At 38.3% G+C, this 19,890-nt stretch overlaps 2 protein-coding genes across 3 annotated transcripts in view; both read left to right on the top strand.

Annotated features, from left to right (window-relative positions):
* The window catches only part of LOC110028198 (mitochondrial inner membrane protein OXA1-like), a 62,151-nt gene extending 61,668 nt beyond the window's left edge, over window positions 1-483 (top strand). For both annotated transcript variants that reach the window (XM_020729948.1, XM_020729946.1), the window contains exon 11: window positions 317-483. In XM_020729948.1, the coding sequence (XP_020585607.1) occupies window positions 317-401 (85 nt within the window). In that variant the 3' untranslated portion in view covers window positions 402-483. The remainder of the gene's footprint in view (window positions 1-316) is intronic.
* LOC110028199 lies at window positions 401-17,883 on the top strand. Its single transcript, XM_020729950.1, has 4 exons — window positions 401-749; window positions 16,776-16,987; window positions 17,091-17,358; window positions 17,455-17,883. The coding sequence occupies exons 1-4, from the start codon at window positions 492-494 to the stop codon at window positions 17,746-17,748; spliced, it is 1,032 nt and encodes a 343-aa protein (XP_020585609.1). The 5' UTR covers window positions 401-491; the 3' UTR covers window positions 17,749-17,883.
* The last annotated feature ends 2,007 nt before the right edge of the window (window positions 17,884-19,890 follow it).

Below are 19,890 nucleotides of genomic sequence, written 5' to 3'. Positions count from 1 at the left end.
AATATTTTTTTGTAAGCACATATGCATGTCCGCACGACCAATCATCGGCAATTTTGAACAAGCCGAACACGAGTCAAGCCCTTGTTACTGCGTCATTTTTTTTCTGTCGAGAATATTCCCCGTGTTATTCAGATGTTATTGTGTTATGAGAATATTTTTGATGTTATAATAATACAATAACACATCAATAATACATGAATAACATATAATAACACATAAATAACACACAATAACACATGAATAACACATGAGAGAATATTTTTGTACCATTTTTTTTTTACTATCGTTTGTTACTGATCTAATATTTTTTCGTAAGCACACACGACCGATCACCGGCGATCACGGGTGAGAAGAAAGAAGCACGGCCGTCGTCAGCCACTCCCTTCCCACACCAGTACTGACCCACCAGCAAGCCGAGCAAGTACTCTTCCTCTCTCTTTTCTCTCTCAGACTTCTACATTCCAAAGCCGATCTGTGAAATTAGGGCAGGAATGGTTAACTATTCTGCGATTGCGGCTTCGGTGGCCATCGGACTGGTAAGCTGGTTCTATGCAGCGATAAAGCCGCCGAAGCCCAGCCTATGCGGATCGGAGGGAGGGCCGCCGGTAACGGCAACGAGGATCAGATTAAGGGATGGACGTCACTTGGCCTACAAGGAGTGGGGAGTGCCCAAGAACAAGGCCCGTTTCAAGATCATCTTCTGCCATGGCTTCTCAGGCTCCCGTCTTGACGGGATCCGAGCCTCCCCTGTAAGCATACTGATCCCAATTCCCACTATTTTTTGCATTGAGGCGTCATCTTCCTCCGTTGTTTCTAGTGTGTTTGAACTGGTTGCTGAGTTTCCTGAAAGCACATAGAGAAGATTTTGTTATGTAATCGAACGGTTATAACCTCTGAATTTAACAATTAGATTCATACGCATGAACCTCAAAAACTTCTTAAGGAGCTATTTGGTTGCGAGATCTAACTAACTTTTTGTTAGAGTTTAGGCTAAATTTTTTCAAATATTTTTGAGCAACACAGATTTTGCTACCTTGTAATTCTTATTTACTCGCAGCTTAGACTAAATCTGGTATTTTGTATTTTGTTAAAGTTTAGGTTATGTATGTAAACATATAAGAAATGTGTGGTATGTATGTAATGGTCTTTTTTTTTTTTTTGCTTTTAAATTCTGCTTTTAAATTCCCGGATTAATTCAAGTTTAATATTTGTCATGCCAAAGAGTATCCAGGATTTAACGTCACCAGAATGATTTAAAAATTTATTAAATTCTACATAGATTAAATTTTCTTTTTAGCCAAACAACCCCTAAAAGAAGCATTTCAAATTTGAATCTACACTATAACCGAATTTATGCTAATTTTTTGTCAAATATTTTTGAGCAGCACAAATTTCACTACCTTATTGAATTCTTTTTTACTCTAAGTTTGGACTAAATCCATTATTTTGTATTTTATCAAAGTTTAAGTGTTATCTATGTGTGTACCAAAAATGTGTTAGCACGAATCTTAGGAAATCAGATGATTCGATGGAGGAACCCGAATGATGTGCAACAAAATCTACCGACCGATCATTTCCCTCCCAGACCAAGTCTAAGAAGTGACCTGGGGACCTTGATCTGATTGGCTGCCATGACCTTCGACTCGCTTCCCCTAGTCTTGCCAGCATAGTTGATCAACATGTCTAAAGTACGGACCGACTGATAGACTCCTCTAGCTCGAAAGGACCCTCCGATGGAAATAATGAACTCCTGTGTATAAATACTAAAATAACTCTCATTATCCTAATAAACTGAGGGCATAAATGTAATCTCACAATTGTACTCCCCATGTCTATAAATAGGGGATCATTTCTCTGAATAAAAGACTGTTCGTAAATGTGCTCTCTCTCTCTCTTTCTCTTTCTTATAACGGTCTATTTCTTGGCTGTGTCTCCTAGACAATTTTGGATTCAACATTCTGAAAGGTGGGGTGAGTGTGGAGTTATGCCGTCAACAAGAAGAGGAGCACAACAACAAAAATAAAACCACCAGAGAAACATAATAAACATGGAATGCACTAGATAGTTTGTGGAGGGATTCGTGCAACAAGAGATGCAAGGGTTGATAAACCAGATAATAGGACATTACGAAGGTTCTTTCAGCTGTTACGACCCAAAGATGAGAATGCGTATCTCAAGGGTAGAATTCCCCTCGAGAGGAAGAGTGGGCGCGTAACGATAGGCAATTGAACTATGGCCCAGACAAGGCCGGAGATTCACAATACCAGGAAAGTGTTGAATCCGCACTGATGGAGTGACAACGAGTTGGGTACACTGAGGCCCCACGCTAACCAGAGAATGCATTCTCCTTCCAAAACTTAGGAGCCGAGTCCCTAAGAAGTTTAAACTCCCAACACTAGAATCCTATAAGGGTCGGTTTGATCCTAGTGACCATCTTGCATCGGTTGAATCATCCATGTTTCTTCTGAAAATCTGACACGCTTAAATATCGTATGTTTTTACCACCTTGAGGTCATCGGCTCTGAGTTGGTTCAACTCACTGCCAGTTCGAGAAATCGCTTACTTCACTGACTTTAGGAGAGACTCTTTTTGGCGCAGTTTGCAAGTGCCCAAAGGCTTACGAAGAATGCACAAGCCTTATGGTACATTAAGCAATGGCCGAACGAAAGTTTGCATTCATACATCACACGATTCCAGATGGAGATATTGGAGGTAAAAGTCCTGCGAATCGAAATGGCACACGCTGCTTTAACCCAGGCTTGAGGGGAGAGAGATTCTGATATGACCTTAGCTTGGTGGAATCGTAGAGCTTGACTGAACTGTTGGGGATGGCTAGCAAAAATATTACCGCTGAAGAGAATGTCACCAGCATTTACAACAAACCCGAACCGTCAGACCACTACCCCCAGAAGAAGGCCCTGCATAACAGTTGATGGAAACCCAAGGAGAACTCACGTCCCCCCATCCGTCCCTGGTACAGAGATGGATGACCACCTCATGTAAATAAAGGAACCGGCCAGAATAACAATCAAGGAGGTCAAGCGAGGAGCCATGACCAGCGACCGACTTAATACTATGTTAGCTCTGCTCAACACTATGAACGACTCCAAAACAATCACGAAAATCCTCGGGCCACTCCTTTGAGAATGTCGATGGTTGAGATAGCGGACGTCATCTAGTATAAAAATTATTTCAAAATAGTGCCGCCGATGAGGGTCAGAGCTTTCCTTTGAAATACTAACAAGTACTGCAAATATCACAGGGACTAGCCCATGACAAGTAGAAGTTTAGACACTTCCGGAGCCTGTCGAGGAGTTGATTCGAGCAGGAAAACTCATGGAGTTGGTGGCTCATAGAGCAGCAACTCAGAGGCAAGGAAAGTCCCCAATAGTGGGTCCGTATAAAAACCCCTAAAAGATGCATTTCAAATTTGAATCTACACTAAAACCGACAATTAGCACGAAAATCCTATCATAAAAAAAGTGAGGAACGGGAAGTCAGCCAGTGGTCTTGTAATCTAGGTATAATCATGGTTGCAAATCTTCCATGTTTTATGAAGCCAGGCGATGTTTGGCTGCAGCCTGAATCTACGTTAAGTAGGATTTATCGAATCTAATAAATCCGATCGACAGTGCTGCGGAGATGAACTCGCAAGCGACATTAGGAAAAATTGCTTAAATCTATCTAACAATTGAATTTACTAAATCCAAATTTACGTCCTAAAAGAGATAGAACGCTAGGAGAAAAAAACAAAACGTGAAAAATTTTGATTTAACGGAGCGTTTGATTTAATTTTAATTTTTTTTTTATGTTTGGCTGAATTTATGCTCAATCCATCGTTAAATCCTCTTTAAATGATGCTACCAAACACCTACTAAAAGTCAAGCGCAGATTCTCACTAGGACACTCTTACTCTTTGCTTGAATGTGAAGGGGAGAACGGGTTTAGCATCTAATTGTCTTATTTTACTATTTCTTATTCTCACTTTATCTTTGCTTCCATTTGTTCTCCCAAGCGACTTTACTTGCTCTGTGTTGTCAATTTTTTGTTGCTTCTTGCTTTGGCAATGTTCAACTTGACAAATTTAGAAGCAATTTCCTATGTTTTCCATGCTTCAAAGCAACACCTGTGTGATGCATGGTATAACTGGTTATAGAGAGAGATATAGGTGGCTGGTGTACCTGTAACAAACTGCACTCATATGCCATTGTGTTTGAACCAATTTTCTTTTATTCCTATGGTTACCCCTTGACGCATGCATCACCTTTCCTGTATAAATCACATCCTAGAATCAGCCAATCTTAATTTTGTTAGATTAAAAACTATAAGTAGATTTTATGGAACAAAATTGCCTTCTCATGATTCTTGCCATATGCTAAACACCAAACTGATGAGATCGTAAAAAAAATTAATAAACCACCTAAACCAGTAATGGGTGTGTCCAAGACTGCAAAATTTAAATAATTAAGAAAATTTTGATTAATGCATATCTCGGGCTTAAAACTTGTCATTCCTATGGTCTAGTTGCGCTATTTTTCGGTCACAAAGTTGTTGCAAAATTTGGCTAATTAACGAACTTAGTTGGCCAACCGTTTGAGGTGTCAACTCGGCTTCATGAGTCGGCTTGGGTCTGACGCCCAAGTCGAATCTCTTTGACCCGAACATGACCCATATAACTTGTTTAATATCAGACATAATAGCTATTCGAGTCAAATTTGAGTAAATTTTGAGTCAATCTTAGGTTGGAGGATTGACTTTAGGTTTATTTCAGGTTAGCGGTTTAGTTTCAGGTTGACGGATCAACACGATTTTGTCTCGAAAAAATAGACAGGTTAGGATTCTTAACCCAATCCAATAACTTTTTACGTCAACCCATACATTGATTTTTGGAGTCGAGTTATGGTCTAGCTGGCAAGTCGGCTCAAGATTTGACACCCCTTCTAATTAAGAACACTAAGAATGTGTTAGCACAAATCTCAAAGAGACCTGATGGTCCAGATTAAAGAAAATCAAATAAAGTTCCTCTTGGCAAAAGATCCGCAGGCCTCATAAATCCGACCGTCCAACACTGGCCGAATGCCAGCAATATCTCGCATAGCTGAGCGAGCAACAAACAAGCCGATTGCTAGTAAGGCTCAAAATCAATGAACATAGCTGTCCAAAGCCATCCCAACAAAGATCTCCTTGCTGTCCGAAGGAGCCGACCGGACAAAGGTTCCAACTCTCCCAATAAACCTCCCTCAAAACTTCCTCAAAGGTCTCCAAGGAGCAATAGTTAGAACAACCGACCGACCATCCAAAGGTCAGTGGGTTACCTCACTCAAAGGATCGACTGATGTCCTGTTCAACAACCGACCAAAATCAATTCAGCCGACTGACTGTTCGGGGCGAGAACCGGCCGGAGTCAGCTCAGCCGATTGACCCAGGGGCCTGCCGAGCAGCAAGTCCAGACATATGAAAGACTGTAATGCCCTGTACATGCCTCTTTAAAGTAGGGGTAATCATGTAATTTTTCCTTTTGCCTTCCTATCATTTATAAGGATGACCCTTTCATGTATTAGGGACCGTTGGCCGTTGGCTCTTCTGTTATTATGATATTTGGTTCCCTCTCTTGTAACCCCTACATTCAATGATATAAAATGGGTCATAGGGCGCCCCCTTCGGGGCTAGTTTGCTTGTGTTCCTTCCTCTTTCTCTCAGTCCCTCAGTCTATATGCTTTATTTCCTTGGGCATGATCTACATGAGAAATCTGGATTCAACAAAAACTATCATGTGGTTTCATTTTTGGATGTTAAATTAATTCCAACTTATTGTTTGAAACGTGGAATGTTGCCACTTCCATTTGTCTTCTTTCTTAAACTTCCTTGGAAAAGCTTATCTTGCGATGGTCACAAAGGAACGCCGAATGTATGTGTTGCTATTACTTTTTGGAGACTCACCTTCCTCTTCGTCATAGATTTCATGGAGCCCTCTTCTTGAGTGTTAGATAGCTTCTCCCATTGATTCTAGTTCTTTCTTTTAATGGCAGTACTAATGCCATTTTCTTAGTGAATATCTTTGATAAGAAAGGATTAAAGCTCATTTGAGATGTAGAAGTGTAGCTTAGATGTTTATTTCATGATGACTGACATCTCTTGAAAGTGATCACAAGAAAAATGGCTTTCTTTTTTAACTTAATGTCAATTATTTCATTTATTAGCCTACTTGCTTATAAATTTTGTGTCACTTTCCGTAACGATCTTCGTCATACCCTATAAAGCAGAACTCTTGCTAGAATATCTACTTGAAAAGCTGAGAGACATTTTGTTGCTTAAAGTGAAAATGTGCATTCCACCACACCATAAAGATTGAAGAAGGTATCCTATTATTCGACTTATGCATCTAACTTTGCAGCATCAATAGAACCATTATTTATTGGGATGTTGATTTTGGCTCCCACTCTAATAGTTCTCCGCCTTAACTCTTCAAGCGATGATACAAGATTAGAGAGCTTTGCTTTCAAGGCATCTTCTTGCTCTTTGAAATTATTTTCAATCTCTAGCCTTCACTATGGTGTTTAACTTCATTTTTAGGTGACCAACTTTGTTGATTTGTCTTCATTATTGTTGAAGTTTTTTAGTTAAAAATATCAATCCTGGTCATCTCTTATTGCAAAAGAGTGACATGGGTAGCTAGTCACTTTGACGCCTCTTTGTGCTTAAGTGACATTTTGTTTCGAGTTGTGAGATGAGAGATGCAAACAAATTGAGTCAAGTTGTGCAGGTTTGGTTTAGCTCGAGTTCATTTATTAAAAGCTTGCTTGAGCTTTATTTGAATGTTTAGGAATATGTTCCGACTCGAGATCATTCACTAAAATCTTGTTCGATCTCAGTATTTGTAGGAATTATCGAGCTTATTAACGAGCAACTTGTATAATAGTATAAATGAGTGATAATTGAACTTTACTCGAGCTTTATATGAGCAACTTGTTTGAAAAAATAAACCAGTTGCATTAAATAAAGCTTGTTGAGCTTAAAAAAATAACATTTGAATAATAGTATTCATTAATGAGAGCTGTAATCGAGCCTTAATGGAACTTCTTAATGAGCTTGTTTGCAAACTTTAAATAATTTTGTTCATGAACATAAAGGAATTGAATAATAAGCTGTTCGTTCAACATTGTTTATTTAACAACCGAATATTTATAAAGTGTTCAAGCTAGTTTGATTAATTAGTCGAAATTTCTTGAACGAGCTCTAATAGAACGGAGTTATGAGTTGCTTGCCGAATGTTAGGTTTATTTGTGGCTCTACTTTCAAGGGGCTTGTTGTTGAAAAGAGAGTGCGAGATTTTAAAGGTTTCAAAACAAAACAATGCAAGTCAATAAAGGACTTCAAAATATCTCTCTGTGATTTTTCTTGAATGACATGAAGAATTATACATGGATTATTTTGTCTTATTAGATAGTGAATTCATATGGGCTCAAGCCACCATACCATCCACATTTGGAGTATTATACTCAAGAATGCTCTTGATTAGGAATTCTTGCAAGTGCTCTTCTCCTTCAACAAAAAAGAGAGAAGGATTGTTTTGTACGAGGCTTGAATATTAGAATTCTAGATTTGATGGATGCCGGGGAATTAAAATAGTTTCCAAATGGAGTGTCAACGGGCCTTTATGACTAGAAAAGACATATGGGTTCAACTTGACAGAATCTGTAGGCGACCATATTGGGTTTTGGATGAGAGTGCACATAATTGAGGTAAAATGGTTGAGGAACCTGGAAATGGAATGCAAAGTACTTCTTCCTGGAAGTGGCTTGGGCGCTAAGGGAATAGGTAGCGTGGCACAAGGACATTTGAGAAGGCTGATTGAACTTATCAATATGACTGACTGAGCTGTCCATAAGGTTCAGGATGTTAGAAAGGGATGACTAACTAAAATGATAGAGCATTAGGTTAAAAAATTCATTCGGTTCTCGATAAGTCATAAATGTCATAAAAATACGATAGGGGATGAGGTCTCTTAACTCAGAACGGTGGGCGAAATGAAAGCTTCCTACTCATTGTGTGTTAAGTTTGAAGGTGAAACTAATAGTATTATGGAGTTATTTGTCCAAAGATTACAAAGATAAACAACTTGTTACTTAGTAACAACAACTTGAAGAGTAAGGCTGGACTCCCAACTTCGTAGAGGGTATAGGCCTTGAAGACTAATATAGAAGTTAGGTTTATAATTCTAAAACAATCAGACAATTTTCCGAATTGCTGATATCACCACTCAGGGTGAAGTCCCTCCCAAATCTAATGTAATAATGGAGATATGTAGGAATGTTATCCCATTCACTAGGAATAGGAGCATGGTGGGACTCACAACCTGACACTAAAATATATGGAGGCCCATTGATTGTTCTTACATCTTATAGATTGGGGAGTGATAATGGACTCTGCCTATGCATGTTTTGAAATCCATGCTCTTTGAACTTTTTTGTAATACAAGAAAGGTGGATTGAGTGGAGAATTAGTGTTAAATTTTATTCTATAGGTGAGACGGCCTAAAACTTAAATGAGGGCTATTATATCAATAGTGATTTTGTTATTGGTCCAATTTATGTGCAAGTGCATTTATGCTTGTTTTGGCATTCATTTTGCGTATGCTTGATAGTCATACATTCATGTTCAAGCTTCATAACCAATACTAATGTACCAAATCAGGCCCACGACCTTCGATAACACAAGCTGTCTAGATTTGTATCTATTTTTTAGGGTTATAATTGTAAATAAGACATTTAGAAGAAGTTTTGGGGTTATTTGTAAAAAGGTTGTAAAGCTCTATAGATGGCTAACTCATTAATTAAGAAAAGAAGATTTTTTACCAAAATATTCATTTTTTCATGGCATCTGAGCCTAATCCTAGCAACCGACCATCATCGTCGAGATCGGCGTGGTACAACTTGATGAGTGCAGACACCTGGAACTCCATTTTTTTTCTACTTTCCTTTTGCTTGGTCATCGAGAAGCAGCTGCAACTGGGAAGGCAACAATGGGATCACGACTCTCTCGGAAACCAACGATACGATTACAGTTCACTGGGAAAGCAATGAAGGGACAGCGGCTTGTTGGGAAGGCAACCAGCGGATTATAGCGTGAAACCTCACGGTACGGTTGCGATTACAGCAAGTTGGGAAGTTGAACATACGACCGCAATTGCACTTTATTAGGCATGCTCTAGGACTAAATTGATGAAAACTTCGACCCCTGGATCGTCGTAGAGTGGTTCGAGCTGCTCGGTGCAGGGCAGGGAGTTAAGTCAAGGATGTCAGGAGATCGAGATAGTGTGGGAGGTAAATGTTTGGAGTTTCTAGGGAAGATGGATCCTGAAGTTCTGAAGGACTTGGTCGGGCTCATAATGGAGCTAGCGTTTCGACGGAAAGTGCTACCTCAGCACGTGCTTCTACATAGGCGAAGCTAGATCTCCCTCCTGTGGATCTGAAACTTGATGGACCTGCTACATGTTTCAGTTGGTCATATTGGATTGAGGCTGCTCTATTAGGGTAGAGACTAGAGGAATATGTGTCAGAGATCGAGCCAAAGAGTGATAATGCTGAGAGAGATGAATGAAGAACCACACATGCTTTGTTTTTCACCTGACTAATCAACTCGATGACTCCATCGATTGCCTCAGCAGTGGATGACATTCGGGCGAAGCTGAAGAAAATCTTTGCTAGAGCTGAGAGGCACATGAGGGTGTTTTCGATTTAGCGTGAGATAGAGGCGATGATTCATGGTGATAGATTGGTTCAAGAGTACTCCATAGATTTGGAGCAGTTGTGGGCAGATTTTGATCACTTCTCACTAATATCGACCTGTGGTGATTCGAGGTGCAGGAAGGGGAAGATCTTTGCACAAATAAGGATTCTGTAGTTTTTAGCTCATCTGAACCTGACATTTGATCAGAGGAGATCGATCCTCCTAGCCCAGGCAACTATTTCTTCACTAGATGAGGCCATCGTCGCGATGATACAAAAGGAGAGTCGCACAAAGCCTCACTTTGAGCCGAATGAACATCCAGGTAAGTGATCAGCTTTGATTGTTTCGAGCTCAAGTATAACATGTGCCTAGGTGGAGACCCGCAGGTGCTAAAACTTTGGAGAAATGGGAATTTTGAGCAAGGCTTGTCCAAAGGTAGGGAGAGAGATGGGTAGATGTTGACAGTCTAGAGTTTATGGTTGTAATCGTGCGGGCTCAAGTGGTGAAAGAGGGGGTTGTCGGGCAATCTGATGGTAGTAGAGAAAGCGAGAAAGACAGGGGTGATCTTTACTAATGAGGATCACGAGTTATTGGAGATGTTAAAGAGGAAGTAGAGAGCGATAAGTGATGTGACTAAGGGTGCATCCACCTTTTCGTCATCCACAGGGAACACTGCTAGTTATGCTCACTTAGCTTAAGGTACTAGCGATACATATGCTCTTGTCTTTATATCCATCATAAAATCACGAGAATGGATAGTAGATTCTAGTGTATCTCGACAATTGAGAGATGCCACTAATGAGTTCTCTTCCTATACTCACCTAGTTATTCCAGAGAGCATTCAAACTGGTGATAATACAATACAGATTGTGGTTGGTAATGGTATAGTGAGGTATACCAACTCTATGACTATATCTAATGATTTGAGTGTTCATTCATTTCCAATGAATCTTTTATCCATTAGTGTCATTATACTCCAACTAAAATGTATCGTTTCATTTGATATTTCAAAGGTGATCTTTCAAGAGAAGGGGACTCGACCGAGACTTGGGACTGACACGTGGAATAGTGGATTTTGGTACTTGGATAGGGAAGGGATGGACTCAGCCTTAAAATCCATGGTTGAAAATCCTGGAGTAGGATAATCTAAAAGGAGTGTGGAGGATGTGTTGTTGCTACATCACAGGCTCATTAGACACTTTTTTTAGTCTATTAAGTCGTTTGTATTCATCCTTGTATGAGAAGATAAATAAACAAAAACTTGTGTCTGATGCTTGTGATTTTGATAAACATAATAGGAGCTCGTTTGTTAGTTCTGATAATAAGAGTTCTTATGCTTTTGACTTTGTGCATTCAGATATATGGGGACATTGTTCTACAACTTCGATGAATGGTTACAAATATTTTATGATTCATGATTATTTTTTTTATGTTACTTGGTTATATCTGCTAAGAAACAAAAGTGATGTGTTTGTGATGTAATGAAGATAGTGGGGTCTGAGGATGAGACAGAGTATACCAACAAGACACTTGGGGAATAATTGTTAACTTAAGAGATACAATATCAAGCCACATGTTCATATACACCGACACAAAACGGAGTAGCAAAAAGAAAGAATAGACACCTAGAAGTAGCTTGAAGCATGATGATCACATGAATGTCCCAAAGCACTTGTGGGAGCAAGCAGTTTTAATGATGACTCAATTGATCAATAGAATGCTCTCGAGAGTGTTGAATTGGAAGTCCTTTTTTTAGATGTTGAAAAGAAATAATAGCGGGATCCTCCTACTGATGTTTTTTGGTTGTATTTTGTGAAGGACAATAGACCATCAGTAGGGAAATTGGATCCTAGAGCTGTGAAATGTATTTTCGTGATTTATTCTGCTACCCACAAGGGGTATATTTGTTGTAGTTTGATAGAAAAGAAACTGTTTGTGAGCTTGTTTTCTTTAGAGAGCTTAAACCATACTACACTCTAGAGGTGCCCTCAACCTTTGGTGACTCGCCATGTACTAGAGGTATGAGACGTGAGGGGGAAAATAGTGATGGTCAGAGATTGGAACATGTGGAAATGATGCTTGTCCCGTAGTGTGGGAAAGATCGGCTAAAGAAGAGCAGGAAAATGAGGAAATGAGTCCGAAGGTGAAGGGATTCAAGCTCAAGGGGAGCTAAGAGTGTATACAATGAGAAGACAGAATGAAGGAACTGTGCCTGCCGTTCCACTTGTGTCATGAAGTCCTTTGTCCCGATCTACCACGACCTCTGAAACACCTATACCATCCACTTCAGAATCTGATTATCTGAGTGATATGATTCATCTTCCTTCTCCCACTCCCCCACGACATTAAGGATGACCTCTCGCAGCAATGTGGGTCGTTCTCCTAATCATTATTCTCCTGATTGTTTTGGTTTCTCACATGACATTGCTCAGTTTGTCTCATACTCTAACATATCGCCTGTATACAAAACATTCATTGCATCTTTGGATACTATCTCTATACCAAAGTGTTGGTAGGTTGCTAAGGAGGATCTAAAGGTGAAGATTGTCATGCTGGAGGAACTTGCTGCACTCGCTAAGATCAGTGCGTGGGAGATAGTACCTTTACTAACGGGGACAAGAATAGTTTGGGGCAAGTGGATTTGTATAGTGAAACAAAATCTAGAAGGGAATATGGAGAGTTATAAGGCACGATTGGTGGCAAAAAGGTACAATCAAACATATGCCATTGTATATGACGAGACTTTTGCATCAGTAGCGAAGATGAGCATGGTGAGGACACTGATTTCTTTGGCTGTGAATGGTGGGTGGAGGTTACACCAAGTCGATATAAGAAATGCTTTTCTTCATGGTGAGTTACTAGAGGTGTATATGGAAATACCACCAAGATTCGTACAGATCAGACAATAGGCAAGGTGTGCAGACTCAGAAAGCACCTTTATGGCTTGAAGCAGTCTCCTCGAGCTTGATTTGACAAGTTAGAAAAATTATGGTGGGCATGGGACATCGGCAAATCGATGTTTGACCATAAGGTGCTCTGTCGTCAAAATGGTGATCATATCATTATGCTTGTTGTATATGTTGATGACATGATTATCACTAGTGATGATGAGACAGATTTTTCAACCAAAGATAAGATTGGGTAAAAATATTGATGTGGACTTTAGACAGCTCAAATATTTCATCGGGATTGAGGTGGCCCGTGGACAAAAGGTGATAGTCTTCTATCAAAGAAATTATGTACTTGATATTCTCATAGAAACAAACATGCTAAGATGCAAGCCTGCAGTCTCTCCAACTGATCAGAAGACCAAGCTGAGTACAGAGGCAAGAGAGTCAGCTGATCCTGAGAGATACCAGAGAATCTGATCTATCTGAGCCACACGCGTCCTGACATCTTATTTGCAGTGAGTGTGGTGAGTCGCTATATGCATGAACCAAAAAAGGGTCATATGGATATAGTTTATCAAATTTTGAGGTAATTTAAGAGTGCATAAGGGAATGGGTTGATCTTAAGAAAGAATGGACATGTAGACATTGAGGGCTATTGTCATGCTGATTGGGCGAGTTGTGCATATCACAGAAGATTCACCTCAGGATACTGCATGTTCGTAAGAGGCAACTTGGTCACTTGGACGAGCAAGAAAAAATCTATAGTAGCGAGGTCAACAACAGAGGTAGAGTACAGGGCCATGATCTTAGGAGTTGCCGAGATGATGTGGCTGAGAGCCTTGTTGGTCAAGCTCAAGGTGGATCAAGGAACTTAAATGAAGTTGTGTGACAATAAGGGTGCGTTTGGCGCAGCTTATTGTGGCGTCTGACGTTTTGAAAACGCAGGATAAGCGTTTGGTTCGTGCGATTGGGGGGCAGGCTGAAAACGCCGGTCTTAATTTCTGAAGAGAAGCGGGACATGGGATCGACCCCGCGTCCCGCTTTGATGAAGTGCGTTTAGGAAAAATCCCTCTCGTGCCCTTCTTCTCCCTTGTGAGATCTCGTTGCCCTAGCTGCTTCTCCATCGCTCCTCTCCCTCCCTCTCCCTCTCGTCTCCTCTCGTCTCCTCGGTTCTTCTTCGCGTCGCCATTAGCCGATTCCCGCCTCATTGATCTCACCCGATTCCCTGTTCGACATCCTATGTTGTATTTGCTACTAATGCTTTAGCTGATTCTCTGTTCGGCATCCTAGGACGTTACTTCACTATTTCCTTGCTTTTCTTTTGCCCTTCGTCTTCATCCTCACCGTCGTCGTCACTCTCGAAGGCGTCAATAAGTGTTCCTCATTTGGTAAGTGGGTTTGTTGATTTTGAATTGAGAAAATTGGTGAAAAATTTTGGCTTTGAATTGGAAGATATGCAGAGGACTGTCTGTTTGTTACTTTGCTTTTGATTGATTTTTTTTCATCCCGACATGTTTTTACACTTTTTAGTTATTCAATTATTGCTGATTTTGAAGCCTATAAGCTTAATTCTACTTCCATTTGCCTCACTCACTGTGATGAAAGGTAGATAGAAATGAGTTACCCTTGATGGATGAATGTCTTCATAGAAATTCCAAGAGCTTAAAAATTCTACATAGTGGAATTCAAAGCAAAATTAATTAACATATGCATATATTTTGAAGCAAAATTAATCTGATGAATGTAAAGCTTATCTTGAACAATTCTGAGAAAAAAAAAATTTAGGCTCAAAATTTCTTCTTTTTTTCTTTGCAGCTTATCCAAAACAAGGGCAGATTTGTCATTTTTCCAGAATCAGCTATTCTCTAAACGCGCAAACCAAACAGACAGACAACTTATCCGGATCAGCTGTTTATCACCAGATTATCAGGATAAGCTGGATAAGCTGCAGCTGCTCCAAACAGACCCTAAGTCAGCAGTCAACATTGCCAATAACCCAGTGCAACACGATAAAACCAGACATGTGGAGATTGATAGTTTCTTCATTAAGAAAAAGCTGAATAACGTACTACTGGAGCTAAGTTATGTAGCCATTGGAGAGCAAGTGGCTGACTACCTGGCTAAGCACTTAGTTCATTAGATTTGTCTAGATTATGTAACAAATATCTTTTGCCCATCTTGAGGGTGAGTGTTGGGATTTATCTTTTTTTTAGGGTTATAATTATAAATAGGAATTATAGAAGAAGTCTGGGGGTTATTTGTAAAAAGTTTGTAAGGCTCTGCCAATGTCCAACTCATGAATGAGGGAAAGAAGATTTTTACCAAGTATTCATTTCTTCACAAACTACTCAGTCATAGATTTGGTTGAATATTCATTCTATATTTTGTAAAAAAAAAAATTGTCAAGTGGCCGAAAAACTTAATATATTTGATTTAATTTGAGCAGAAGATTTATTCTATGTTTGTGCATCTTGGTCATTCAAAGTATCACATGCAATTTACAAGGAAAGGTAGTGAATCTTCAATTAATTCCTAGAAAGCAGTAAAAGTAGCATGAATTGAGGTATAGGAGAAAATCAATAAATATCTTGGTTCTCTCTGGCATCCTGTCAATCCAACGGCTTGACTACATCACATATTATAAGCTATTGCATAATATCATTACATAACGGAGTAACTATATAGATCAAATATTATAATATCTATTAATTATAAATTATAAATAAATCTCCTAGATTCTACAATAGTAGCAACAAATATAATGCATACCTTAAGGAGTTGTTTGAAGTGCAAAGCAAGTGGTGCACTTGTGTGCGAGTGATCAGAATACTTGGGTTTGCAAATAGATATTTTGTCATAATTAATAAGTAGAGACATGAAGAAAACTCATTTTCATACAAGAGAGCCCATTGATCGTTTCCCCTGTATCTCTTTAATTTTTTATTGATTTTTTTATTATTATTATTATTTTATTTTGGTTTGTTTAACTGCCCTAGGCTTTCGACCAGCTACCACTCTCATTTTGATAGGGTTCTACCTAACAAGTACATTTTTTGTAACCTTCTTGTGCTTGTTTGTATATCCTGCCCATTTATTCTTCCTTGGTGATTCCTACATGGAATGTGATGGAAGCAAGGAAAGAGATCTATTTGATAAGAGGGTAGGATAGTTGGCAAAGGAGTAAGATAACTTTGCCATAGTTGTCAACATACTCCCAAAAAAATGGCTTGATGTTGCCAGTCAAGAAAAGAAGAAGAGATTTGCACTATTGATGTATAGAAATTACACTTAGAGCACGAGAGAGAGATAGAGAGTGGAAAAAAAAAACAGTTTTTTGTGCTTAAAACAAAAAGTATTTATTCATTAGAAAGAGTCACAAACTCAAGCAATGCCTCATGTCCATCCTCACACCATTTTATGTAGAAATGGAAGAGGGTGGCAAACGTAAGCACAGAAGTGTTGTAAAAGTGGATGAAGGAATTCTCCTCATTAAGTATATGCATGAATATATTAATGCGATGTCAAAGTTTTTTTCTTCACATAAAATCATGCATCAATGTAATTTTTCATGTGTGAGAGAGTAGGAGATGCCAAATGGTCAAGACATTAATGGAACTCTTTTTGAAGAAGAGAGTTGGGAATGCCAAAGCTGAAGATTTATTTATACATGACAAGCAATAAAGCAAAACTAGATTTTTGAAGATCTACGGATCACACAACATATGTCAAGAGCCAATCTGTTCTTAATAGAAAATGATTGATAGCATCAATTATTGCAACAATGGCTTCTCCTAATCTATGTGCTAGAACATTTGTTTTCTGATTTTTAGACAGATTTTTTAGGCTTATAGGTCTACTGCATTTTGAAGTTTGTTGTATTAACTTCAATGATTTGTATCGTGCTTTTGGCAATATTTTAGTTATTTCAAAAAGCTATTGTGTGGGTATCCCATACACAAAATAACTACTAGATTGGCTATACGATCGAGCAAAGCTGTATGTTAGTGTCTCAAGCGCTGGTTTGAATGTTTCTATTGAAAGCACAACCAAAACCAGCCATTCAACTTCTTTTGTTTGAGATGGTTTTCCAAGCATTATAGTAAACCATAGGCCAGACCATTATTTTTAAAGATTTTTCGAAACCTATGGTTGCAGGAATCAATGGAAGAGCTGGGTGTGTACTTGGTGAGCTTTGATAGACCTGGCTATGGCGAGAGTGATCCAAACCCGAGACGATCACTGAAGAGCACCGCATTGGACATTGAAGAGCTCTCAGATGCCCTCGAGCTGGGTTCTAAATTCTTCCTCATCAGCCTCTCCATTGGAGGCTGTGGTGCTTGGGCTTCCATCAAATACATCCCTGAAAGGTAAGATATCATCACTACAGATTCTCCCATTTCAGAACATTATGAAAATCAGTTTAATCTCTTGTCACTCTCCAAAGAAACTGCCAACACTCATGAGTTTTAGGATCGCCGGGGTGGCACTTCTTACTCCAGTGATTAACTACCACTGGCCCAGTTTTCCAAAGAAATTATCCCAAGAAGCTTACGAGCAGCAGCATGTAGGAGATCAGTGGTCGCTTAGAATCTGCTACTATGCTCCCTGGCTACTTCACTGGTGGATGAGTCAGTCTTGGCTTCCCAGCTCCACCGTCGTCAAGGGTACAACCCACCTCCCTAACCACCGTGATGCTGAGTATCGAGAATTTTCCTTCTCTAGTGGAATTCGTGATGAGGTTGCTTGATCAATCTCTTTATATCTGCATTAATGACAATTGATTTTATATTTGCCCACCGTTCACTCTTAATCTGTGTTCTGATATGGCTGGCAGAGGAGGAAGGTGGCAACCCAGCAAGGCATTCAGGAGTCCTATTACAGGGATATGATGGTGATGTTAGGCAAGTGGGAGTTCGATCCGATGGATATCCAGAAAACACCTTTTCCTGTACATCTATGGCAAGGCGACGAGGACGGGGTCGTGCCGGTTTCTCTCCAGCGTTATCTCTGCCAACGTCTTCCCTGGATACAATATCATGAACTCCCAATGACTGGACATTACCTTCTTATTGATCCTGGATTTGGTGATCTTGTTCTTAGAACTCTTCTAGTTGAATATTCACTGTGAAAGAACTAGAAGATTATTATTCTTTTCCATGATGTTAAAAGTGTTGATGGTAAAAAAATTGAATGTTAAATGACAAATGAGTGTGAAACTTTACCAATTTGAATTTGATCAACCTAAAAGATTGTTTTTCTTTTCCATGATTGATTCATTAGTTGACTTGATAGTTGATTACTCCTATCATGACCCATTTTAATTCTTTCTCTGGTTATCAATAAATGAATTTTCAATTAACTGATTGTGAGGAGATGACATTCATTACTGGATATAAGCAGTTAACAACAAATGATGAAGTGTGTGTCGAAATAATCAAAAGGGTTGAATATTTAAGCTTATACTCATGACTTACTAGTGAAGAGCAATACTTTAGAGTAGCATATTGTAGATTTGAAAAAGGCCTTTGCTGCTTAAAAAAAAAATTAATACACATCTCAATCTATTGCAGCATGATTTTGGACATGGATCTAAGAAAGTCTTAGGTATTTTTCTTACAATAAGTGGCAAAAAGATAAATCTTTACATGTTGAAGAAAGTTTTGGACATATTCTCTCCAAGAATTGCTAAGGAACTTTAGTTAGTAATTGAAAGGATTGCATGGTTAAGTCTCTTGATCATGAAGTTGAATGATAAATGTTCATCCTTAATTAAAATCTTAGGAAGTATAAAATATTTCACATGGAATGATGCATATGAAAATACTTTTCAAAGAATAAAATTATTTCTCTCTTCACCACAACTATTACAAGATCTAAAACAAAGGTATGGGCTACTTTTATATCTTAGAATTAGGAAGGAGAGTTTAGCTTTGTGTTAATTTAATAAGGTAGAAGAAAGAAATGACCTATTTATTATGCTAATTTTATGTTTTTAATAACTTAATTGAGATTCTTGGTCATGGAAAATTAGGCTTGGAGTCATCACTACTCAATGAATTTGAGCAATATTTTTGATGCATTTAATTCAAAATTTTATTATTAAAACTTGATCACTTAAGGACATCATTAAAATGGGTAGTTGAATTGAGCAATTTTTAAAATACTTATTCATTAAGTATAGTTGTTGTTTGACTAACTTCACTTTTTAAGAAGCTAAAAAGGAGATAGTGAATTGGGAACACCTACTATGAACTGCATATTGATAAAGCCTAGTTAATACAATAAGTTGAAATTGTAATAATCTTAAAGTGCTCAATAGTAATCATACTAACACTTCTTATGAAGATTGGATTTCAAATAACTAAAAAACATGTAGAGTACAAGGCACTGATTGCTAAATCATGCTTTCTATCAAGATGTAGTTCCAAATACTTGACTATATTTGAAGGTTCTTAACTCATGGTCAGTTAATTGAATGGAAAATGTGAATTTTAGGGAGGTGTCTTGTAGAGGTATTTATTTAAGGTAAAGATGAAGATAAAAAAAATTTTAAGTACTCTAAAATTGTGTAGCTTGTGAAGGAGTAGAATCTACTTATCAACATACTCTTTAAAATAAAAAATCTTTACAAAAATGTTGATTTAGAGTTTTTTAATCCCTACACTGAGGAAATAGAGACTATGTAAGTTAAGGGAAGAATTTTCAAAATTTGCTTTGATCCTTTAGGGAATACTTAAAGTATGAAAAATCCTACCTCCTATGACATATCAAAGAAGATTTAAAGTAAAAACTAATTAATACCTACTCATGGATGCAAAGTTATTTAGAATTGCAATCATTTCCACCAACTTAAAATATGTGAAAAAGAATTATGTTGAAAAAAATCTTAAAGAAACTCAGTTTGGAAAATGTGATGGCCAATCAGAGAATAAACATTGGCTCATCAAATTTTGATGTAAAGATATTTTTAGTTCGACCTTAAAAAATATTTGAAAGAATGTTTTAAGAATGTGAGCATTGCTAAAAAATTGCTTCAATGTTAGTTTGGCATTCTTAGAAATTACAACTAATTTTTAACCCATGACGATTCCCTAATTAAGGAAATGAGTCTGAAGTGATGATAAAATATTTCATTAAATGAATAAAATTGATTGCATAAGCTATTCACAACTTTATCTTGACTAATATAAACATCAATAATGGGTCATATTTAGGGGTGTAAACGAGCCGAACACGAGCGAGCCATGCTCAGTTCATGTTCGGCTCCGTT

This window comes from Phalaenopsis equestris, unplaced genomic scaffold (assembly GCF_001263595.1).
Source record: "Phalaenopsis equestris unplaced genomic scaffold, ASM126359v1 Scaffold000504, whole genome shotgun sequence".
Lineage (NCBI taxonomy): Eukaryota > Viridiplantae > Streptophyta > Magnoliopsida > Asparagales > Orchidaceae > Phalaenopsis > Phalaenopsis equestris.
This window is presented reverse-complemented; position numbering and strand designations above follow the sequence as displayed.

Coding starts and splice junctions, on each gene's coding strand:
- LOC110028199 (XM_020729950.1), top strand. CDS start 492: ATGGTTAACTATTCTGCGATTGCGGCTTCGGTGGCCATCGGACTGGTA. Junction 750..16,775: donor ACGGGATCCGAGCCTCCCCT/GTAAGCATACTG, acceptor CTATGGTTGCAG/GAATCAATGGAAGAGCTGGG. Junction 17,359..17,454: donor CTAGTGGAATTCGTGATGAG/GTTGCTTGATCA, acceptor TATGGCTGGCAG/AGGAGGAAGGTGGCAACCCA.